At 40.1% G+C, this 25,804-nt stretch overlaps 1 protein-coding gene across 1 annotated transcript in view; it reads left to right on the top strand.

Annotated features, from left to right (window-relative positions):
• ITGA8 (integrin, alpha 8) overlaps positions 1-19,066 on the top strand; it is a 222,221-nt gene extending 203,155 nt beyond the window's left edge. The window contains exons 28-31 of the mRNA XM_014548004.1: positions 3,558-3,671; positions 5,987-6,088; positions 14,166-14,288; positions 16,217-19,066. Of these exons, the coding sequence (XP_014403490.1) occupies positions 3,558-3,671; positions 5,987-6,088; positions 14,166-14,288; positions 16,217-16,303 (426 nt within the window). The 3' untranslated portion in view covers positions 16,304-19,066. The remainder of the gene's footprint in view (positions 1-3,557; positions 3,672-5,986; positions 6,089-14,165; positions 14,289-16,216) is intronic.
• Positions 19,067-25,804: the final 6,738 nt, after the last annotated feature.

Below are 25,804 nucleotides of genomic sequence, written 5' to 3'. Positions count from 1 at the left end.
GGCTGGCAGGGGAGGGCAGTTGGGGGCAACCAGGCCTGCAGGGGAGGGCAGTTTGGGGCGAGATCAGGCCGGCAGGGGAGGGCAGTTGGGGATGAGATCAGGCCAGCAGGGGAGGGCAGTTAGGGGAGATCAGGCAGGCAGAGGCAGTTAGAGCAAGATCAGGCTGGCAAGGGAGAGCAGTTGGAGGTGAGATCAGGCCAGAAGGGGAGGGCAGTTAGGGGCAATCAGGCAGTCAGGCAGAGGCAGTTAGGGGTGATCAGGCAGGCAGGCAGGTGAACGGTTAGGAGCCAGTGGTCCCAGATTGCGAGAGGGATGTCCCACCACTGGTTTAGGTCTGATTCCTGTGGGATTGGGCCTAAACCGGCAGTCGGACATTCCGCAAGGGGTCCCCGATTGGAGAGGGTGCAGGCGGGGCTGAAGGAACAACCCCCCCCCCCCCGTGCACGAATTTCATGCACTGGGCCACTAGTGTTTATTATAATAGAAGAACCTGAAATTGCATGGCAAAAGCTATATGGCAGTTAGCAGATTATATGATTCGAGTCCCTGTACATTTTTATGACACTGTAATGTTTTGAAAAATGTAAGAGTAGGGAATTGATATGCTATTGAGTTTAAAATAATTTAATAAAATTCTAAATAGTATCATTTTTAAAAGGTTTCCAGAAGTAATAGAACACAAAGTAATGATTTAAGTCCTGAGAATGTAATTACAGCATGGTGACTATAGTTAATAATACCATATGGTATATTTGAAAGCTGTAAGCAAGTAAATCTTACAAGTTCTCATCACAAGAAAAAAAATGTGTAATTTTGTATGGAAACAGATGTTAACTAGACTTATTGTGGTGATTATTTTGCAATATATACAAATATCAAATCATTATGTTGTACATCTGAAGCTAATATGTTATATATCAGTTACACCTCATTAAAATTTTTTTAAATAAACAAAAAAGAAAATGATTGACATCTATAGAATTCTAATGTGCAGTCCCAAAGGAAAAGCCCTCCGGCAAACCAATGTTTAAATCTCTGAGGACCAAGAATTTGGAAAATCAAGATTCAACTATTTTTTTGTTTCCACTTCAGCATGTGTCTTATGAGTATATAAAGGCAGTGGAGATCAATAACTAATATTCTTTTGAAAAATTATATGCTCTTGTGTTATGGGGTCAATTTTTTTTCTTCTTTCTCTTTAAAGATTTGTAATGCAAGATGATTTCTAAACTCTGAATATCATAGGAATGTGTTACTTGCAGATGAGGGCAAGGCAATCCTTGATTTCCACGTCTGATTTTGTTAAACTATGTTTTATTCCCGTTCTTTCTTATTGATTCAAAAATTGCAAATCATATGCCTCCCCATGTCCTCAAGTCAAAATAATTCTGGATAGAAAGTGATTATGCAAAGTTTATTCTGAAATCAAAAGCTAAATAAGACCTCCTACAGTTTTTGTTTAGTTAAAAACAACGTACTGAATCACATTTCTGATTAGGAATTTGAAAGTGCAAAATGCCAACATCCTGTGTTGGGATCATAATTTCCAATTTGCATAGGAATATCTGTATCTGTAACCCTGAGATATAATTTCTCCTCTACTTAAGAATTGTCCTTGCCTTTCTCATCTTGGGCTCCTGCTGCTTTTGCCACTATTGCCCCCATCTCCTCTTTCTCCTCCTTTAACTACTCAGTTTACAGAAACTTTATCTTTCTTAGTCCTGTTTAGCACTTGACACTCTTTTTTTAATAGATTTTTTAAAATTGATTTTTAGAGAGAGAGGGAGAGAAAGAAACATCAATGTGAGAGCAAAACATTGATTGGCTGCCTCCTGCATGCCCCCAACTGGGGATCGAGGCTGTGACCCAGGCATGTGCCTTGACAGGAATCGAACTGGCAACCTTTCAATGCATGGGACGATGCCTAACCAACTGAGCCACACAGGCCAGGGCAGCACTTGACACTCTTGACCACTTTCTAAAACCATTACCTCCCCTGGATTCTCTCAACCTGGCCAAGACCCAAACACCTAAGTGTCCAACTCTGGTAGCACAAGAGCAGCCCATCAACCTGTATTTGGAAACATTATGAAGAAATCTAACCTTATTGGAGTTTATCAGATACATGTTACTTATTGCTTGGGTTTTAGAGAATTCTGAGGGTCTTGAAAAAGGTTTTCATAGTAATATGTTCCTCAGGCTACTCTGTATTTTATTGATTTCATTAATGTAAAATGCCTTAGTCAACTACTTCACACAGTATCCAATATTGAACATCCATAGGCTAGTGCCCAGTGCTTGAGACATAAAAAATAAATCATAGCTCACACAATAAATTCAAATCAGTGAGTATAATTCAAGAAGTATCATCCTGGCCCTGACCGGTTTGGCTCAGTGGATAGAGCGTCGGCCTGCGGACTGAAGGGTCCCGGGTTCGATTCCGGCCAAGGGCATGTACCTTGGTTGCGGGCACATCCCCAGTAGGAGGTGTGCAAGAGGCAGCTCATCGATGTTTCTCTCTCATCGATGTTTCTAACTCTCTATCTCTTTCTCTCTGTGAAAAATCAATAAAATAATAAAAAAAAACTAAAAAAAAAAAAGAAGTATCATCCTGTACATGGGAAAGTGGAAAATGGACGTGAGGTGTCCATTTATTTCCACAGTGGAATCCAATCAGAAAGCATGATTTGATAGGTAGAATGTCATCATAATGAATACTTTCCAGGAACTTGCATTTTACATATTAAAGTTTACCCATTAGAAGTTGAATGATCCTACAAACTAGTTTAAAAATAACTTAATGGATGAAACTCTCAGAATATCTTGCTTTATAACCAGGAAGTAATTTAGACAGAAAGAAGAATGTTATAGAACAAATGCTTGTCAATGGGCTAGTAACTTTGGGATTTTGAGGTAATATGGACTCAGGGACCTTCCTCAAAAGCCGTTTCAGGACTTTGCTTAGTCCAGGCTCAGGTGCTGTGAATGTCTATAAGAAATACCTTCCTGTCCAACCAGCATGACTCAGTGGTTGAGCATCAACCTATGAACCATGGTCACGGTTCGATTCCCGGTCAGGGCACACATCCAGCTTGTGGCTTGTTCCCCAGTATGGGGCATGCAGGAGGCAGCTGATCAATGATTCTCCCTCATCATTGATGTTTCTCTCTCTCTCCTTCTCCTTTACTTCTCTGAAATTAATAAAAATATATTTTTTTAAAAAGAAATGTCTCCCTGGGTTCTATTAAAATGAAGCAGAACAATTCAGTTGCTGCTATGAAAAGATAGTTTTAAGTCCTTAGAAAAGAACTTCAATTTTATGTTGTATTTATGTTCCATTTTATCTCTATGTTACCACTTAAGTTAATGCGTCACTGCTACCAAACTGTGTTTTTTTCTTGGTTGTTTTAATGTATTTGTTCTTCATTTAAATTAATAATTTATGGATTAGATGATGACTTCTGAGGAAATAAGATGTGAACAAATTGACTTCAGTGTTGACGCTCTACCACAATCTAAAGATGCTGATTTGCTAAAGTTGCTGTTGTTTTTTGCAGAATTGTACAAATATCGAGTGCTTACAGATCTCCTGTGCGGTGGGACGACTAGAAGGAGGAGAAAGCGCAGTCCTGAAAGTCAGATCACGGTTATGGGCCAAGACATTTCTCCAGGTAATAGAAAACAATGAAGCACATACACACCACTCACAGAGAACCTCTTCTCAAAAGCTCAGCACGAAGCTTATTTTTTTTAATGACTTTTAACTTCTTAAACATTTTCTGTTTACAATTTTTAGATTTAATTTCAAAATATTTTATATTTTAAAATTATTTTTCAATTTTTAATTTTTTCATTTCAGCATTCTATCTATTTATGTTACTTTTTGTTGAATTTTATTGGGGTGACATTGGTTAATAAAATCATATAGGTTTCAGGTGTACAGTTCTGTAATACATCATTTGTATATTGTATTGTGTGCTCACTATCCTTTGTCTATTCTCCTTCCATCACCATTTATCCCTCCCTTTACCCTCACTGCCTACCCCTGTCCCCCTTCCCTCTGGTAATCACCATACTGTTGTCTGTATCTATGAGATTTATTTTTTTTTTGCTTAATCCCTTTACCTTTTTCACCCAGCCCCACATCACCCTTCCCCTCTGACAGCTGTCAGTCTGTTCTCTGTCTCTGAGTCTGTTTCTGTTTCTATTTTGTTAGTTTACTTTTTTCACTAGATTCCACATAAGAGTGAAATCATATGGTATTTGTCTTTCTCTGACTGGCTTATTTCACTTAGCATAATACTCTCCAGGTCCATCTATGCTGTTGCAAAGGGTATGATTTCAAATCTTAAAAATTACATTATTATTGTTTTCTTCTTCTTCTTCTTCTTCTTCTTCTTCTTCTTCTTCTTCTTCTTCTTCTTCTTCTTTTTATTTATTTTTATTTTTTAACAAAGTAGTATTCCATTGTATAAATGGAGATCTGTAAGCACTCATCTACTTACAGGCACTTGGGCTGCTTCCAGATCTTAGCTATTGTAAATAACACTGCAATGAACATAGGTGTGCATATGTTCTTTTGAATTAGTGTTTCGGGTTTCTTTGGATATGTTCCCAGAAGTGGAATTGCTGGATCATAAAACTGTTCCATTTTTAATTTTTTGAGGTAACTTCATATTGCTTTCCACAGTGGCTGCACCAGTCTGCATTCACTGATTCCCAAGGTGTAAATATTGTTCCCCGTGGCCGATTTCAAGCTGCTAACATGACGTTGCTGAATATGGAGTTGGAAAGAGATGCACTGTAGCTCACCATCACAGTGTCTTTCCCCTTCAGATACAATAGACATAAATAATATGTAGATAATAGTAAAATGCAATAAAAGAATTAAAAGTACTGAGTTTTCAGTATTTTTTACCTTTAAAAATACATAATTGACTGAAATTTATGTATATATAATTTACATTTTAGTAATGGTTCTATTTAACAACTGTTACTCACAATTCCTGAAACTTTAACAATCTCTCAAGAGCCATATGAACCAGCCAAGGGCCACCACTGGGTAAATCTAATCACTGTCTCAAGTTAAACGGAGAAGCACAGAAGCTTAAGTTCTCAGAATGTCTTTTCTTGACTTTACTCTTAAACATTTCCTTTGACTTTAATCAACAGTTAATATGAGAACCAATTAAACAAAAAGGACTTTTGCTGAAAAGTTCTGTCAAAAATACTATATGGCTCTAGGTCTGTGGTTCTTAATTAGGGTGATTTTGTGGCTAAGGGGACACTGGCAATAATTAAAGACATTTTTTGTTGTCACAACTAAGGGAGGGGGAGGTGCTACTGGCCTCTAGTGGGTGGAGGCCAGGGATGCTGCTCAACATCCTACAGTGCACAGGACAGCCCCTCAACCAGCCTAAAATCTTAATGGTGCCAGGACTGAGAGTCAGTGCTCTGGGTCTTCTGTACACTAGTAAGATGAAATGTGATAAATTTCTTTATAACTTAGTACTAGTCTTTCCCCTAAAATATTTCCCTCTCTAACAATAATTTTTTAGCCCACAATGTTTCCTCTTTGTTTTTCCCTCACAGCAACTATGTAAATGATTGTGCTTACCCCTTTTTAAGATTCTGATTTTCTGTTTTTTATTTTAACTTTATTGTACCAAGTCTTTTGTTAATAAGACAATTCAAAAAATAAGAAGAGGTTGAATGGTTGGATGGATGGACAGTTGGATGATAATGAATGGATGATGGATAGATGATAGATGGATATTTGGATGGATGATGGATGGATGTCTGCATGAATGATGGGTAGATGATGGATGGATGTTGGGTGAGTTATGGATGAATGAATGGGGGAAAAGTAAAAGAAAAGGAAGAAAGGGGGAGGAAATTTTGTTTTGGAAATGGAAAACACTGAAAACAATTGGGTGGCTGCCAGTAAAAGCTTTATATGATTATATTTAAATATTTTTAATTGCAGAGAAAGAATGATCCCTATTCTCTTGCATCCCTGGTGTCCTTTGAAGTTAAGAAGATGCCTTATAAAGACCAGCCAGCAAAACTCCCAGAGGGAAGCATAGCAGTAAGTATCTAAAAATATACAGGCACAAATAATTTCATTTAAACTTTGTTTTTTAAATCACTGCTCTGGCTTGTACTAGGTTTAAGTGCTTATTACATTGACTTGAGAAACGTTTTCCCTTCACTGTTTTCTTATTTCAGTCTGGAAATTACTTAGTGTCATTTGATCAAATTTTAACCTTTTAACATAACTTTCTACCATCCCCTCCCCCCCAAAAAAATCACAGGGCAGGACTGATGTCATTTTCAATCAAGCCATTTTGTTTCTAAGAAGTCCAGACAGCAATGATCATGATAATGAAATTGTACTAATTGCTTAATTTTAACACGGAGTGGGAAGGGGTGTCTCTTCCTCAGGGACAGTTGCCAAAGACCAGCTGCATGACATGAGACAGTGATCTTTCCTTTCTATGTAAAGAACTGCAATTTTCACCTGGGGGTAAAGGTATATACTATGAGCTTCATTTGAACAAAATTTTACTTTTTAAAAATGAGGCTATTAAACATTACTGACCCCCAAATATCTGTCAGAGCACAACGGCTGACATCCTCAGCAACCCGGCAGGCCGTGCAGAGAGGAGGGGAGACGGGGTGAGAGGCTGAGCAGACACTGTCACCAAAGCTCTGCCTTCGCAGTGAGCGTGATCACGGCCAAGGCTGCAGGAAGCAGTGTTAAGATTTTAACCTTCATCTCTTGGTCATCCACAGACATTCTCAACCCCCACTTGAACTCTGGTCCCCAGATCCTTGTTACTCAAAGTGCAGCTTACAAACCAACAACCCCAGCATCACCTAGGAAATAGTTAGAAATTCAGAAACAGGCCTCACTGCAGACCTGCATTTCACCAAAAGCATCAGGGTATCATCTTCACAGTAAAATTTGAGAAGCACTGCTTTGGATGACATATAAATTGATACTACCACAATTTGTAATCAGCATAGATCTTCAAAGGTAATTGCAATACTTAAACTTTCTAGCCTAACTACTTTTAGTAATTTAAATTAAATTAACCCATTGATTAGTGATTTTCAACCCTAAGTATTCAAAAGAATCATCACTCACACAACTTTAAATAAATATATATGTGCTAAGTCTTTACCTCAAATGTCAGGATTACGTGTGTCTGAAGCGGGGCTTGGATGCTGTGCTTTAAAAGATGTACAAGTGACAATTCTGTAGTGAAACTAGGATTGAGAACCTCCAGCACAGGCAGGCGGCACAGAGGAAAATGCAGTTTCCTGGGCTTTCTCCTGGGTCCACACCCCCCTCCCTCACTTAGTGGAGTAGGAAGTCACTCTACCTTGCTGAGGCTGTTTCCCATATTCAGAAAGAATTTTGAGACAATTAATAAAATTACGTATATAAAACTCCCACGTAGTACCTGGAACAAGGTCAGTCTCAAGTCTCAATAATAGTAAACATTCCCCCCACACACAGTATTGGAAATGTCAATAGATTTTCAGAGTCAAACTATTTCAGTAACTTTGGTGGCATTTTAAAACAAGCACTGCCACATCTTTCTTCATTTAGTTCACCTCTCTTTCATGAGATGTCTGTTATAGTCTGGATTTATGTTCAACTTAGAAAATAGAGGCTTTGGGTTTTTAATATAGAATGTTCACCCAGAGAGGTTCAAAGGCTTGTAGCTCTAAGGGAGATAAATCTGGGCCCTTTTGTTGTCTCTGAGCACATGTTCATTAACAGAAACATATGTTACAGTCGATTCCATCAACAGTATTGAGTCTTTCTGTGCTGGCCACAGGTGACAGCCTGCTGTTCTCAACTCATCTCAGAAGATCCACAAAATGATCAGATACATGCTTCCTCCACCCCCACCACCCTTGTTATTGCATTTAAAAACCAGTCTTGTTATCCGATGTGGATGACTTACTACACCATTTAGGTAAAGGTACCAGCAGGTCCTAGAATAACATCATTTTGATCAACGTAGTTTAGTTACGACATTGATGAGATGCCCTAGGAACTTAACAGTTATGTCAATTAGCCTGTGGTAACATTGGTTTCATTATGTCAGTTTACTTAAAGGCACAGAATCTATCCATGATGTTAAGTGACAACTTAACTGTAATTGGAAAAACATTCAGACATATTTTATAGTGAGTTTCCGTCATTCTAATCTTGAAAAGAACCCGGAGGGAGAGCCTTGCTTTAAGGTGGTAGAACTCATTGCAGTCAGTAGCTTGAAAATCATCAGAGCTCCGATCCCAGCTCTGCCACGGGGGAGTCTCTCGGTTCCTCCTTCCTTCATGAGACTAGAGAATATTCGGCTGTTTTTCTAGGCCCTTGTGTGGGATGACTAGCTTGTTTATACTCCCTTTCAACATGGTCATAATTCAAACATTTCTTGAGGCCTCTATAAGCTTTACATATTGAAGAAATGGCAGTCCCCGTCTGCTGCATTGCGTGGTGTTGGTAAAGACGAACTCCACATGTGACGTGACACTTGTCGTGTCCGGAGGGGAAGGAAAGGTTGCGTGAAGCAGAGGGATAGGACTGGGCGCTGGTTCATTACAGCGCGCAGGAAAAAAGTTCCTGCTATTTGAACACTTTTTTGTTTGTTTACCAATTAATTTTAATATTTGTGTTCCATGTGACTAAAGCCAAATTCCAAAGGTGGTTATTATGAAGTATGTTACGAAAATTCTTACTTAAAAACTCATCCGTGAACTGTGAATACATTGAATTTTCAGAATTGTTCGCAAAGCTTCAGCAGCTTAAAGTGGAATTCTTACGTTAAACAATTGTTTGGAGTTTGAACTCATGCTAGGGACTACTTGGCACAAGGGCTGTTTAAATGTTGTTAAAATATGTGTTCAGCTGGTCCACCTTATGTTAAAATGGCACCGTAGGTAGGGTGTCTTGGTACATTTATTTAAAACATCCTTGTGACCTCACTGAAGTATGTTTACACAAGATTTTGTGATACATAAATACAGATGTCAACATTAATTACAGTTGCATAATACAAGGGAGTCCTTTTCCTTCTACCTTGCTATTTTTGTCAAAATATACAAAAATACATCATAAATGTCAGTGAGAAAATGTAGGCATATTAAAGATTTATTTATGGTCTTTCAACCATAATAAAGAACAATAAGATTTACAACATGATGAAGGTAAGATTAGATGTTCCCTACTTAGCATCACTTTAAGAAAATCTAAACCACTTACAGTTTATGGATCCCACTTCCTAAAATTGCAGATAATTATAATGAGTGAATTGTTAAAACTTTATACTGTTTCCTTAAATAGCTACAGGTTCTTGGTACATAAAGATGAATTAAAATGGTTTGTTGATTAGCTGGCATGCAATGCAATTTTCCTCCCTAAATTTTAAGTACTTCAGTTACTCAATATTACCTTCTTTCTTAAAACACTTAAAATAAGTAATCACAAGCCCACGTTCTTAAGGGAAACCTTTGGTCCTACGTACATCCCATCTCCTGCCTTGGGAACACCTTCCCGGTGAAAGCATCTTAGGCTTGGGTACAGTGAATCCCAGCTTGTGTGAGACTGTGCGGGACGTTCCCCAGCTGCGCAGTCTGTATGGCAGCTACGGGCCACACGTGGGTACTGAGTACCTGAAACATGGCTGGTGTGACTGAGGACCTGAATTCATAGTTTTATTTTTTTTAACTCATTTAAATGTAAATTTAAAATTGCAGTTGTATAAAATATTTTTTCCATTAAACACAGCTTTATTGTTTGGGTAAGACTGTATTTCACTTTAACTATTGAAAATCGTTATATGCTACAACTATTAAATACACACTGGATTTTGCAGTTAGTAAAAACAAAAAAGAATATAAAATATCTCATGAATATTTTTACATTAACTACATGTTGAAATAATAGTTTTGATTTTTAGGGTTAAATAAAGCACATATTAAAATTAATGCCCCATTATTCTTTTTAAATATTTTTATTGTTTTGTAGGGAGAGGGGGAAAGAGAGAGAGAAACATTCATGTGAGAGAGAAACACCGATCAGTTGCCTCCTTGCATACACCCACACCGGGGATCAAACCTGCAACCTGGTTATGTGCCCTAACCAAGAATCCGACTGCTGATCTATCAGTGTGTGGGATAATAATGTGTGGGACGACATCCAACCAACTGAGCCACATTGGCCAGGGCTCTTTTCCCTTGTTTTGGTTTGTTTTTAATGTGGCTACTAGAAAATTTTTAATTTAAAAATTTTAAATTAGACTTGCATTATATTTCTATTGGACAGCAGTGTAGAGCAGGGTTATAGAAGGTTCCAGCTTGGAGCTGATGAGAAGACCCACAGAGCTTCAGAGAACATGCGGTGTTTAATAAATCTAATTTGAAATGAATGAAAAATTCTTACTATAAATCAGTGATTAGTCATTAGAAACTCTAAGAATTAAGACCTATTTTTCTCATTCTTTATTATCCAATGGACAATGTAAGCTTCTGGTGGGCTTGTCAAAAGGAGCTCAAGAAAAACATCAATATTAGAACTAACAAATTTGTGGTATTTTGTTTCAGGCAAAGCTTTGCTTTACCTGTTTCCACCTGCAGATGAAATGCCCCTTTGCCATTTGCAGATGTGACATGTCACATGAGCCCCGAATCAACGTGTTCTCCGAAGGACCTCTCCTTTCGAGACATGTGACTCTCCCAGTGGTGTGTCACTTGTGACTCTCATCCACCTCTTTCCAGCAGCAGTTGTCTGCTCCTCTGCACTGGAAATCTGAAGAAAAGCTCTGGGCACTATTGCTGGCTTTCTGTTTTTCACTCCCCATGGTGTAGTGATGTCTTGACTATGCAAGTGAAAAGCCTGGATAAGTTTAGGAAAACAGCTGGGGCCAAGGAAGGTCCCTGAAGCTGCACCCATTTATTTATTTGTTTATTAAATATGTTTATATTGATTTTTAGAGGGAGAGAAAGGTAGATAGAGAGAGAGAAACATCGATGAGAATCATTGATTGACTGCCCCCTGCACGCCCCCTGCTGGGGATGGAGCCTGCTACGCAGGCATGTGCCCCGACCAGGAATCGAACCTTGATCTCTTGGTTCATAGGTTGATGCTCAGCCCTGGGCCACACCCGGCGGCGCTGAAGCTGCACCCATTTAGATGGAGAAGCCTGGGCAGCCTCAGTGCCGCATGGATGTCATAAAGGCAGCCTGCAAGGGAGCAGGATGCAAGTGCAGGAGGGCAGTCACGCCAGTTCACCTGGTTTAAAAATTCTTTATGTCCTTTCCTTGTAGTCAGTGACATATGATGACATATAGGAACTATATACAACTTGTGTAAACCTAACATTTAAAGTGTTCAGAGAAAGACTATGACGTGGTATTTGTTTAAAGGAACAGAATGTTACTGGCAGCAGACACAACAGTGTGGTGCTGAGAATTTCAGAATGTTGGAACTGAAAGGGACACTAGTGATCCTCTCCGGGGACTTTTTAAAGACGCTGCTGTCAGAATCTTAAGAAGTGAATGCAAACAAAAAGCCAGTAGATTTTGTAATGACCCCTGTAAAGCTGTTTTCTGCTTCAAGAGCTCCTACGAGGCATATCCTGTTCAATTTAATGTTTTATTCCTACTTTTCAAACACTTCTAAAAAAAAAAACCTTCAGATATCATTATTAGTTCTTTGTAAGTAACCTCCCTGCTCCTTTCTGCAGGCAGAGCAAATTTAAAGATAGTACATCCCAACCTGCAATAATCAACTGGCCAAAAACCCAGCAAAGTAGTTGGTGGCCATTCTTTCATTCCATTCCATTTGTTGTAATTAAACTAAAAATTTGAACAGTCTATAGCCTTTATTTCAATTCCTTTAGCTTTTTTCTTTCTTTTTTTTATTTACAAAACTAGGACTGTTCCCTATGTTTAACATGAAACAGTGGGAGGTGACTTAAGAAATTAGGTAAATCAGGATGGAAAATTGAGAAGCATTTTTGCTTATCTTAATGTAAATTCGATAATTTACGCAATCTCTAACACATGCACAGAGTATAGACTGAAACTGTATTTCCTCCATGGCCTTAGAGCTTATGGAGAAAAAGAACCTAATAAACCTCAGAATTTACGTGGCTCCAAACTTTCTCTCTCCCGGGGCAAGGTAACCGGCTGGTGAGCTCACAATCACTACCATCCTTTTCAGTTCCAAAATTCTGAAATTCTCATCACCAAAACAGAGTCAGTCTGCTCCCAGTGGCATTGGGGTCATTTTAAAATGCGACTGCATGCCCTTTCTCTGAGCACCACACATGTTAGGACTGTATGCTGATTTCATATATGTTGTCAGATGGAACTCATAAGGGAGCAGGATATAAAAAGAATTGAGAAGTGATCTAGTCCCTGACTTGCTCATGCAGGACACATGAAAGGATAGTTTTTAAATAAATTACTTAGGCTGCAGAAACCAGGGACACAGTGACTACTTTGAGCCCTTGTCATGCATTTCTTCAGTACCATGTGCCCTGTCCTTAAACTGTGGCAAGCAGGGAAAGGAAAATGCCATTGGATCACGGAATGTTGCACTTCCTACTGATGTGCTCGATGAAATCGGGACAACACTGGCAAGGACAGCTAACAGTCCAAGGAAGAAAGGACATGAGTAACCATGAGTAGGTCACGGCCAGCCTTTTTCTGTGAGAGCCGTCTCTGGTCCTTGGCACTATGGTCCATATGGAATGACTAGCAGTTTCACTCCAGTCGATTCTGTTGTTTGCTCTAAATATAAATGATATTTCGGTCCTGAGAACTCAGTGAATTAAGTCATCAGTATGTCTGATGCATAGAGGAAGTGAGCCAAGATGAAAGGAGCAATAAAACCCTGACAAGCTGAGAAGAGCATAGACAGGATGCTCAGACCTAGTTAAGAGGCCGAAGCAAAGCAGTGAGCAGAGTCAGGGCCCAGTACCCGAGTGCAGGCTACGAAGACATCCATATGTTTCCAGCCAGGGAAAGTTTGAGAGCCCAGCGACCTTCATCATGAATTCATCCTCTCCTGACCGGTGGATCAGAGAATTGTGGCCTGGAGTTCTTGAGTGTGTGTCAGGGCTGGACTCATGAGCCTCCCAACCAACTTGACAACAAGTTGCCAGGGATCACTTCAACCAGTTTAGCTGAGGCAATGCTTACTTCGATCTGTAGCCAGATAGGCCTCCTTGGTGAAGAATGTTTTGGGTCCAAGAATATGTTTATTCTCTTTCCCTTGACGAAAGGTGTTAGCAGCGTGGTGGTTTTGTTTGGGGGTCTGCTGCTGCTTCTGCCCATGTTGGGAGGCATGTGTCGTTCACAGACACTGAGTGTGCAGGCCTGCTGAGAAGGCCTCATGTAACTCCAGGTTCCCTTGCAAACTGGGAATGAATTTAGTCCTAACAGTATCTGAAAATTGGAGTTAGGATTGAAGGCAGCTCCACAGCATCAGCGTTCACTCTGCTTACTGTAGTTACTTCCATCAAATGCAAGATGGCTAGCCTCACACTCTGGGCTGTCCTTTGATAGAGCACAGAACCTGGAGATAAAGAGGCACTGACACTGACTAGCTCTATGAATCAGCCCTGTGGGACTCATTTTTTCTCGTTTGTAAAATGAGGGGTTGGGTGAGATGATTTCTAACTTTCCTGCACATCCAACAGTCTGCGGCTGTGCGCAAGCTCACCTCTCAGTGAGGTTAGCTCAGTTTGGTGGAGAAGCATAAGTGGACAGACTTGGTCTTTTGTAGGGTCTACTTTTAGCCACTGTTTTTATAAAAGGTCCAGCCCAATTTAGGTCATTCCTTTCCACCTTGTTGGTTCCTGGCCCACCTCACTTCCATTTTAGGGTTTCTGTGCGGTTATAAGCCAAACATCCACAACATATCTGTGACTGGCTTTTCACCCAACCTGGGAGACATGAGAATGTATGAGTTTTTAAGATCCATGTTCAAGTGCAATAACCCCTTCAGCCTCTCCTAGGATGACTTCAATTATTATATGGATCCTTTCAGAACTACTCCCAATATTATATTGGTAACTACTGCTTTATTTCACCAAAAGAGTTTTCAAAGTAGAGCTCATTTGCTTTATTTTCCACTTCAGATTAAGACATCAGTTATTTGGGCAACACCAAATGTTTCCTTCTCCATCCCATTGTGGGTGATAATACTAGCGATACTTCTTGGATTATTGGTTCTGGCCATTTTGACTTTGGCTTTATGGAAGGTAAGTTTCTTTATTTTCTTTTCCTTTTTGAGTAGAGAGGCCACTGAAGGGATTTAGAAGGTTTATCTAGGGATTTAAAAAGATGATGCTAGAAGTGTGATTTGGGGGTTTCTAACAGTCTAAAAAGCATAAAAGAAACCTTGTATCTTGTTTGCTTTGGCAAACAGTACCCTTGTGTAACTGACATTTAAGAAGACTGGGGGTGTTTAATGTTGCTTTTATCTTGAGACTTCTTATAAATAAATAGAGAGAGAATTATACTTTATTAACTAAGACCTGTGACCTTTTTTCCAATATGCTTGGAGTGAAAATGTTATTATGAAGACTTCTTTTTCTTGTTTAATTAACCAAGATTTTAAGCTTTTTATTTAAATGGTCCTATTAACAATCCTTTGAGACTTTTCTTTATAAACACTACACAGATGTAATTAATATAGTAATTAATTGGTACTTGGACTGTCAAGTAGGGCAAATAGATCATGCATGTTATAACATTCTTGGACTTGTTGTTTTTTTTTTTTAATCTTGCCAATTGGTTTGTCTCCATTAGGAAGCCTTAACTTACTCTTTCATGTGTTATACTAAAGTTTGTTCTAAAAATCTACAATAGAAATTAATTTCTGGCCCCAAAACAAACATGATTACCAAGTTTCACAGAGCTTTCCATTTCAAAAGAGAAACAATGTCAGGATTATATGACTGTCAGAATAATTAATCCAGTCACATCTTACTTAACCACTATTGTTGTGTTTCTACAAAAATCATAGTGTGTTTTTATTTAAAAACAATATGCAGCATGCTTAAGAGACCTTTAAACTAGGAAAACTTTGCCCTTTAAGTTAAAAATTGGCGTTTCTGATCCGTATCAGTTGTTTTGTGCCATCCTGAGCCCATATAGTCTTGCACACCTTTACAAATAGACTTTTGTGTTATTCTGTTATTTATAGTGACTGTATTTCCATAATGTTATAGTTCTATGTGCCAATTGACAGAACATTGTGCTAGTCCTACAACAGAACGACAACTTGATATTATAAGCCAAACCCAGTGGGTTGGGTTCTAATGAAGAAACAATAAACGCAAACTGAGGTTCCAGGTTTGTAGGAGGTTTCGCCTAGACCAGTGGTCGGCAAACTCATTAGTCAACGGAGCCAAATATCAACAGTACAACGATTGAAATTTCTTTTGAGAGCCAAATTTTTTAAACTTAAACTATATAGGTGGGTACATTGTTATTAACTTAATTAGGGTACTCCTAAGGCTTAGGAAGAGCCACACTCAAGGGGCCAAAGAGACGCATGTGGCTCGAGAGCTGTAGTTTGCCAACCACGGGCCTAGACCAAATAACTAATTTGAAATTCAGGAGGATGAACATTCTAGAATCACCTCTTCCCAGAGTTCCTGGTTAATCTTTGTAAAGGTCCTTAGATGTTCTTGGATTAAAATAAATTTCCCTCTATATGCTATATGCCCCACCAAGTGCAGAGGGGTGCCCAAGGATCCCCTCACTTCCTCCTGTGATCCATCCTGAGGAAGCTATATTTCACGAGCGACTCTCTCTTCCCTGGTCAGCAGTCAGTGCTGCTGCTGACTCCAGAAAACATGCAGGAAAGCAGAGGGGACATGCCTGGGTCAGGGCCTGTAACCCCAGGGAAAGATGCAAGGCCCATACCTGGTTTGTATAAAACAGGGACATTCTCCCACTATCAGGGCCAGGCAGCAGGAAGGCACGAAGACTGCCCGATGCAGTGCGTTCCTCTGCAGGTTAAGAATACTCTTTTTTCACCCCCTCATTTGGAGACTCAGGAAAATGACCTCCAAAGAGCTCTAAGTTCTTAGCAAATACATAAAGTGAACATTATTGGCACGAGGGGTTTCACAAATTCCTAGAACGACTTGCTTTTATAGCCGATTTTTCTTTTCTGTAGTGTGGATTCTTTGACAGATCAAGACCCCCCCAAGACGATATGAATGACAGGGAACAGCTGACAAATGAGAAAACCCCTGGTGCTTGAAAAGGAAAAACCAAAGACCAAAAACTCTGACACGGTCCTGTTCAAAGAAAAGAAGGAACATGAGGGTTAAACAAAGGTTTTCCTGACCTGCCAGTGTCCTTGGAAATGGAAAGGCCCGAGAACTATCGCCTCATCAACACCACCCTGTGGAGACATTGCCATGGAGCCCCGCGAGCCTAGGGGAAGGAGACATCCTCACCACTGTAGAAACAGCCATCGTGCACGTTTCTGCCCCTTGAGTCATTCTGTATTTGGCAGACACTTTGAAATGGGTATGGAAACTAAGGCTGCTTTCCAGGTAAATCCAACAAGTCACAAAGACAAAAGGACTGAATTATGATAGAATTTAGAAGGTGAACTAGGACCGAACCTTCCAACACTACTGTATCCTACAGAATATTTGACACCTCCCTATGGAAAAGAGATATTCTAATGATGTTACGGCTCAGGGAGACAAGTATATGTTGTTGTTGGTACTGTGAAAGTACTTTTGAAACGACAAAGATAATCTTGTAAGCAAGGATAACAATTTATTTATTTATTTTCCGTTTCTCTGGCCATGTAGAGGATTTGGAAATTAAGATTTGGTCAGCTGGTTTTCTAAGTCACACCCTTAACTCCTTCCAAGTTAACCATTGTGTGCAGATCAGTCATTTAATAGAGCTTTTTAGATCATGTTAAGGAAAAGCAAATTGGTATTAGAAGATAGCTTCATTTGATATTCTGCTGCCTTCCACCTGAAATTACTTATATTCACACTTTCTAGGGACTCACATCTGCTTAATGTAGCTTTGCAAAAAGTTACATTTGTAGTTCTTTTTATTTAAAAAAATAATCGTTCCATTTACTTAATTAGCAATACATACATTTCAAGGTACTCTCAACGCTGTGTGGTGTTTAAAAGTTATGGTAATTATGAAAAATGTCTAGAGTTTGTCGATTGAAAAGCAATTTAACAATATGGGTAATCATATTTTTAATATCTATAAGAAGCAACAACAATATTTAACTTCAGATAAATACCTATTTTCTCTACTATATCTCACACTTTTTATGTACACAGAGAATATATGTTACACATAAATAGGAAGGAAGTGAAAAGTTATGCAGGTGTGAGATGAATCTAGAAAACGGATTCCCAAGGATTTTATTTAAAATTGCCTATTCCAACTTTACTACTCATTTTTACTGATAATCTTTATAGTACATGACTTTGGAAAAGTATCTTTATGTAAGGTATTTTCCCATCATCTTGAATTTAACCATCACAAAAACTTGATGTTTAAAACTTGTAAATAAGCCATAATTATGTGTAATATTAACATTTTTGAAGTAAAATTGACCAGGCAAATTCATATAGTCTGCACAACTTTGTATCCTTTTTATAATAATGAAAAATTACTAGGAAGAAATGCTGAACAAAGTTTATATTTATGTGCAATATTTTATAGACCTATGTATCTAAGGCATGTTTACACTGGCATTAGTTATTTTTAAATTAATATCCTGAATATTAAGAATGATGGAACAAGCAGACCCAAAACCTTAAGTTTACAGAGCCATTGGAAAACTTGTATCCCAGTTTCAACATCACACTCTGTTTGAAAGAAGAGCCAAACAGTCAAACTCACAGACATTAAATTTCTGTCGTGCCTTAACCTGGAGACAAGCCATTTGGCTGTAGCTGCAGAATTTCTTTGGAGACCAAATGAAAGGCACATGGAAGAAGACACGGATGCAGTTCATATTCTTCCCGCTTATGAATTAAATCCTGTCATGGTAGCGGTTTCAAGCCCGTCAGGAATGAAGTCTGGCTCCCAGTGTATGCGGCTGACTGTGGGTGAGAACCGCACGTGCTCCAAACTATTTGTGGGCCCCACACCAGCCTCTGGTCCTAGGTGTTGGTTATCTAGAATTGGCTTTACACTAGGGAAGTAACCATCTACAGGATATGATTGGAGGGATTTCAGGCAGGACTCTGTGCTCCCAAATAATGCCTTAACTCTTGTCTCCATTTTAGCCAATAGAAATGAGCACCTCAGGATTTTTGGTCATGAGAGGTGTCTGAGAAAACTCACCTACTGCCTTTTAAGCTAACAACATTGGTGAAGGAACTCAGAACTCTTAGGGTTCGATAAATGAGCACTCACACAGACACCTGGGGAAACGAGAGGTCCTAAGGAGACTGGGACCTGGAACAGAGCAAGGTATGAGGGCTTCAAAGGCAAACTCTGCCTTCAACACAGTCTCAGCCAAGAGTAGTCCCTTCGAAAAGGGTGAGCACTGCTACCTACAGGCATTTCGTGGAGGCCAGCAAGCACACACCGGCCTGCTCAACCACTTAGAATGTGGAAGCAAATGGAGGAGGGGGACACTGAGGTCAGAGGACTTTCCAGGCATCAGTTCCCCTCAGCTCCCCTCTACACGCAGGGTCCTCTTACCACGCACTGAGCACATCTGCTTCTGGTCACAGGATTGCTAATCACTTTCCTAACTCAGAATGTGCTGTGCTTGTCTTAGAGTCTCTCTGTGTGTTAGAGACCCCTTTGAAAATTCTTGCAGCTGGTTTTTAGATATGGAAAATGGGCAAATGAAGTTTTATAAACTTGGAGGTTTTTATACAGTAAGTACACAATATGGACTAGTCACCACTGAAATCCTATTTCAACTCTTTTCCTATTCCTGTTTTATTTAAATACATTTGTAGATATCTGTGAAGATTTTCATGTACCTTCTCACTAATAAAATTAAAAATGAAAGACACTTTGACATACTTGTGGCTTATTTTTTCACAAGCGAAGGAAAGCTTTCCCACAGTAGCAGACATCAAAGTTTCTGTGTATACCTTGATTCTTTATTATAAAAACTAGAGGCTGGTGCACAAAATTCGTGCACGGGGGTTGGGGGGGTGTCCCTCAGCCCGGTCTGCACCCTCTCACAATCCGAGACTGCTGGCTCCTAACCGCTCACCTGCTTGATTGCCCCTAACCGTTTCTGACTGCCAGCCTGATCACTCCCTAACCACTCCCCTGACAGCCTGATTGACGCCTAACTGCTCCTCTGCTGGCCCGATTGCCCCCAACTGCCCTCCCCTGCTGGCCATCTTGTGGTGACCATCTTGTGCTGGCCATCTTGTGGTGGCAATCTTGTGACGACGTCGCAAGATGCCACCTAGGCTTTTATTATATGGGATAACATTGGAAGAAATTTGAAAGAGCAAAAATGCATCACTACTTTGGGATGATAAAAATGTTATCAATTTATATTGTAGTAATAATTGCCCAACTTTGAAAATACTAAAAAAACATTGAGCTGTCTTCTTTTTAAGTAGGTGAGTTTTATGGCATGTGAATTAAATTGCAATAAAAATGTTTAAAATTTTGTTAGCTCTTTTTTGACACCCCCACCCTTATACAACTGGTTTCTCTATGTTGTCTTTCAAATGTTGTCTGTATACTAGTATAAATCTGTTATGAAGCCTTCCTTTGCATCTTTGGCCAACTCAAAGGCTCTTCCTGTCCTTCATGGCATTTTGGTCCAGGGGTATCTGTGTATCCCCGATGAAAAAAATGCAGCCAAATCTAAGATTCAGTGATATTGACGTTGAAGATCAAAGCCCCATCTCAGTACAAACTAGTCTGAGTGGGGCAAGATTTCCCTGAAGCACATGGAGGGATCCACACTGGGCCAGCCCACTGGTTAAAGCCTACCTGTGCTCATAGTGAGGGGAAAAGTAATAAAGTGCTTGGTAGGTTAATGTGAGCAGTGAGAGCTGTCTTCTCAACAAACTGTTGCTACGTTTGTCACTTCCAGACACTTTTAATGGCGACACTTAACTGTGTCAGTACTTTCTAAACATTGAATTGCTATTTGGGTTCCTAGATTGGACAAATGAGATAAGTATCACTGCTTGCAGAATTTTTGACAAAGTAGGATTTCCTTGCAAGTTGCACACATCCTCTGTGAGATTTGCACCATTCTCACAGGTTACCTCTCTAGCACCCAGCATCCTGGCACCTTCGTGAAGAGCCAAAACATGAAAGCTTTTTGTGGATATCCATGAACGTTAAGACAGTACCTACCTCCCTGGGGTCTAAAGTTCTTTCCCCAAAATCTAAATAGAAGATTTTCTCCTTCAGAACTTGGATGACATTAAAAGGTTAATTTCTTTAGCATAGAAGTTTAAAGCATTAAAACTTTGGACTCATGTGAGAGCTGAGTAAAACCATAACCCCAGTAATGCTTCAGTTAATGGTGAGTTCAGGATGGCCAGCGTACTTAAGGCACAACGATGCTTCTCATGTTCAACTCCCCCACCCCAGCCCCAAAATACCATCTGCCTGACACACTGCCTTTTGGAATTGTTTATGAGCAAGTTCTCTGTTATTTATGATTGTTGGCTAAAATCCACATGGAAATGTAGCCTGATACTAGTGCCCCTTAACAAAAACGTCTTGAATTTAACTTCTATCAGCACCATGATATGACACAGTAGGAATGTTCTGAAAATCTCTGTGCTGTTGTTTATTTTGGTTGTGCATTGTGTTGTAGAAATAACCAAGTGAGCAGCAAACTAGCCAACCTTTAGGTGGGATTTATTGTTAAGCAGTAAAGTGGACCTCCCTGGTTTTAAAATTTTGATTTCAACTTTGATTCACTTAATTGTCTGTAGGATGTCAGCATATTTAACAATTTTTTTCTGTCAGAATTTTCAACTTTAAAAAATTCCATATTTATCTTCTATTTTAGCTTCCTAGGGCTGGAAGTACCACAAATTGGATGGCTTAAAACAGCTGAAATTTATTGTCACACAATTCTTTTTTTAAAAATATTTTTTATTGATTTTTTTTACAGAGAGGAAGGGAGAGGGATAGAGAGTTAGAAACATCGATGAGAGAGAAACATCAATCAGCTGCCTCCTGCATACCCCCCACTGGGGATGTGCCCACACCAAGGTACATGCACTTGACTGAAATCAAACCTGGGACCTCTCAGTCCGCAGGCTGACGCTCTATCCACTGAACCAAACCAGTCATGGCAAGTCACACAATTCTTAAAGCAAGCAGTGTATAATTAAACTAGTGGCCCAGTGCACAAAATTCATGCACAGGTGCAGTTCCTAGGCCTGGCAGGTGATTGAAGTACAAGCGTCTGGCATAGAAGGGCAGGCCCCAGCTGACTTCTGGGCCCTGGAAAGCACCTGGGCCCCCGGGCCCCTGTGTGCCCCCCTCTGCCTGAGTCACAGTGCCCGAGTCCCCACGCAGAGATGCTGCAGGCCGGGCACAGCGTTGGCCTCTGGGCCACCTAGCAGCACTGCACAGAAGCCAGGCGGGCAGTGTGCTCTCTCCTGGCCGGCCTCACAGACTGGCTCCTGTGTGAACCCACGGGAAGCCCGGCCGGGCCCCTGCAGTCCTGGTGGCTGCAGCCCGGCTCACCCGGAAGATGCCACGTGGGTGTGGGGCGGGCTCCTCGTAGGCGCCTGGCACTTGAGCATGGGGGCTTCCCTGGCAAGCAAGACCTGGCGTCCCAGGGGAGGGTAGCAGGGGGAGTAAGAGCAAGCTTGGTGGACACCCCACATTCTCACCACACCTCTGTCCCCATAACCTCCACCCCCAGGTCGCAGCACATCACCGGCATCTGCCATGTTTTGCACCGCCCCCTGGTGGTCAGCGCACATCATAGAGAGCGGTCGAACTCCCAGTTGAATGACAACCCAAGGGGACAATTTGCATATTAGGCTTTTATTATATAGGATTGTCACCAGGGCATACTCCATTTGAAGGCTCTAAGGAGGGAATTATTTCTACACCTCTGTCATAGCTTCTGTAGTCCCAGGTGTTCCTTAGCTCATAAATGCATCACTCCAATCTTCCTTCTTCACACAGTGTTCTCTCTGTGTGTCTCACATTACCTCCCCTCTGTGTGTGTCTATGTCCATGTCTCCCCTTTTTTGTTTTAATCCTCACCCAATGATATGTTTTTTATCGGTTTAAAAGAGAGAAAGAGAGAGAGAGAGACATCAATAGGTTGCATTCCATACGCGCTTCAACCAGGGATTGAACATGCAACCTAAGTATGTGCCCTGACCGGGAATCAAACCCACAACTTTTTTGGTGTACAGGGCAATGCTCCAACCAACTGAGCCACTGGCAAGGGCCATGTTTCCCCTTTTTGTAAGAACAACAGGTGTTTTGAATTATGGTCCACCCTAATGATTTTTTTAACTTGATAATCTCAATAAAGAACCTACCTCAACTACAGTCACATCCTGAAATACTGGGGGTTGGTACTCAACATAACTTTTTGGGAGAACACAATTCAACTCATATCATCCTCCTTCAAAAGTATCTATCATATAAGATAGTTTGACAAGTGAGCCAAAGACGACAAAGCAAATATGAAGAGTTTAACAAGAGTATCTTTATATCAGTCTTTTGATTTATACTCACTAAGGTAATAGACTAGTGTTGCCAAGTATATAATAGATTTATAAATATTTATGTTTTCTCTCATTTATTGCCTTCATGCACATACTAGAAGATTAAGATAATTGCATTATTTGTATAATTTACTCATCTGCTCTGCTCTGAAATGTTGTATCACCACCATTTATGTTCTCATTCTCTTCTTGTCCCTTGAAATAATTATCTTATTCTCATGGACAATATGAATAAATGTCAGTTTGTGATATAACAGAGTAGATTCCTCACTGATTGGAAACTGAAGATTGTTGGTCACTGAGTTAGTGAGAAGTCCCTATCTTTGGGCTCAGGGCTTGATCTCCAGCCCCACTGTTCAACACAGGGGAGGCATTGCTTAAATCTGCAGCGACCTAGCCCTGGCCAGTGTAGCTCAGTTGGTTGGGTATTGTCACATGCACTAAAAAGTCACTGGTTCAATTCCTGGTCAGGGCACTTACCCAGTTTTGAGATTCAATCCTGGGTCGGGCACATATGGGAGAGGCAAACCAATCTATGTTTCTCTCTCTCTCTCTCTCTCTCTCTCTCTCTCTCTCCCTCTCCCTTCCACTCTCTCTAAAATCAATAAAAGCATGTATTTGGGTGAGGATTAAAAAAAACAGCAATGATTCAGAGCAGGAAAAGGCAGCTACCATATGGATGATGGAGCCAAGAAAATAAGACAAAGATAACTAGCATTTACTGGGTACATGTGTGTGGCACTGGCCACAGGCTAGGTAGTAGGAGGGAGTTTACAAAACAAAAAAAGTCAGTCTGGTCTCACAGGTTGGCTAACAGGCCAGAGTCACAGCATACCAAGCAAACCTCTCGTTTTCACTTCACCTTTCTGCTCTTCCCACCATGGTCTTTCCCAGTCCTTACTGGGAAATGTCCATCCATTCACATGGGAGGGAGGTCCCACTAAAGGAAGAGGGTATTGAGTGTTTCCCTTTGGCCAGTGGCTTCTCACCCTGCACTCAGCTTCAGGAGTCTGTCCAAGCCAACGAGTTCCAGACATCAGCTGCACTGTATTTCATTACTGAGAAAAAAGCAACAAGAATAGGAAAAGCCTCAAGCATGTAAGGAATCCTTAAAAAACCCGAGGTCATTTAACCTTGAGAAGAGAATGTCCTGGGGGAAAATATTAGCTGATCATAAGTATCTGAAGGACCATTATGAGAAAGAGGAAGCAGAGTATGAAGGAGGTGAGGCTGAAATAATGTCATAATAACAACAATAAAAACTGAAATGCATTAAGCATTCACTCCATGTCAAGCCCCTTGCTAAGTGCTTTACATGCATTTTTCATTGAATCCTCACAACCACCATATGAAGCAGATTCTAGGATTATTCTTATTTTACACATGAATTAAGGTCTAGAGCAGTGATAGTGAACCTTTTGAGCTCGGCGTGTCAGCATTTTGAAAAACCCTAACTTAACTCTGGTGCTGTGTCACATATAGAAATTTTTTGATATTTGCAACCATAGTAAAACAAAGACTTATATTTTTGATATTTATTTTATATATTTAAATGCCATTTAACAAAGAAAAATCAACCAAAAAAATGAGTTCGCCTGTCACCTCTGACACGCGTGTCATAGGTTCGCCATCACTGGTTTAGAGAAAGAAAGTAGCTTGACAGTTTATACCATAGTTGATGGCAGAACTGAGATTCAAACCCAGGTCTGCTTAACTCCAGAGGCCAGGATTATCCAACCTGCCATTTTCAACTAATTGAGAGTATCTACTATCTTCCATGCTGAAAGTAGAGAGGCAGCCATTTAAGAAAGTAGGGTTAGCCCTAGCTGGTTTGGCTCAGTGGATAGAGCATTGGCCTGTGGACCAAAGGGTCCCGGGTTTCATTCCAGTCAAGGGCATGTACCTCGGTAAAGGCTCTTCCCTGGCCCGGGCCCTGGTCAGGGCTTGTGCAGGAAGCAACCAATCAGTGTGTTTCTCTCACATTGATGTTTCTCTCTGTCCTTTACTCTCTCTTCTACTCTCCCTGAAAATCAATGGAAAAATATCGTCAGGTGAGGATTAACAAAAAAAAATGGGGTTAGAATGGATTTTCATGACCTTGATGATCTCTTTTAAATCCTCACAGAACAAGAGGACAAAAATAATGACTTCTAGATACAAAAATACAAAGCTGAATCATTCATTTAGTTTACAGAGTTGGGAATTATTACTTTTGTCCTCTTCTACTTTGCAAACTCTATTTAGCTTCACACACACAATGAAAGATTCTCAACATCCTCAACACCTAAAATAGTTAGATAGACTATTTTAATTTTCAGAATATATGAATAGAGAAATTCATTCTTTGGATCATCGCCAAGATGAAAGCCATAGGGATTTCAGAGTTTGAAAACAGTGCATTTTAAGTAGTTTTTCTTGCACCAAAAAGATGCTGACTAGAATCCTGAGTGATAGAAGAAACTTAATTTGTCAGGTCAAAAAAATCTAGACTTTTTCAATTTCATTTTAGGAAACAGCAACCTCATATAATATCCTGCCTCAAACCAGTGCTGTCTTCTGATATCATTGCTTAGGAGACTAATCTGATGTTTTGCTTTCATCTTTTGGAACCCAGAGGTAATGAGGGATTAACCCCTGACAAATAGAATTCTAATTTAGTCCTCGACCTAGGAGGTCTGCTAACTATATTAACATCAGTGTCTGTTCATATGTAACTCAGGTTCTGTGACATTGAAATGCTATACATTATTTTTTAATCAAGATGCTATCTGTATGATTAGAAGAATCAATCCATCCTAACTCACTTCCGTTTGACAGAGATGGGGAAGGACCATGGTCCTTATTGGCTTGAACTCTGGGTTTGCCTGTCGTTATGTGATGCCATTGTAGAGCAGGCAGGAAGCATTTCATTCTGGATGGGTAGGAAGGGAGGGAAATACACTCTCTACTAGTAAGTGTTTGGATCACACACTGTCTTCAAGAATTAATATTTAGCCTTAGGAATTGGAAGGGAGAGAGAGAGAGAGAGAGAGAGAGAGAGAGAGAGAGAGAGAGAGAGAATG

Source organism: Myotis brandtii, unplaced genomic scaffold, assembly GCF_000412655.1.
Source record: "Myotis brandtii unplaced genomic scaffold, ASM41265v1 scaffold49, whole genome shotgun sequence".
Taxonomy (NCBI): domain Eukaryota; kingdom Metazoa; phylum Chordata; class Mammalia; order Chiroptera; family Vespertilionidae; genus Myotis; species Myotis brandtii.
The sequence above is the reverse complement of the archived record's forward strand: the minus strand, read 5'-3'. Positions and strand labels throughout refer to the sequence as shown.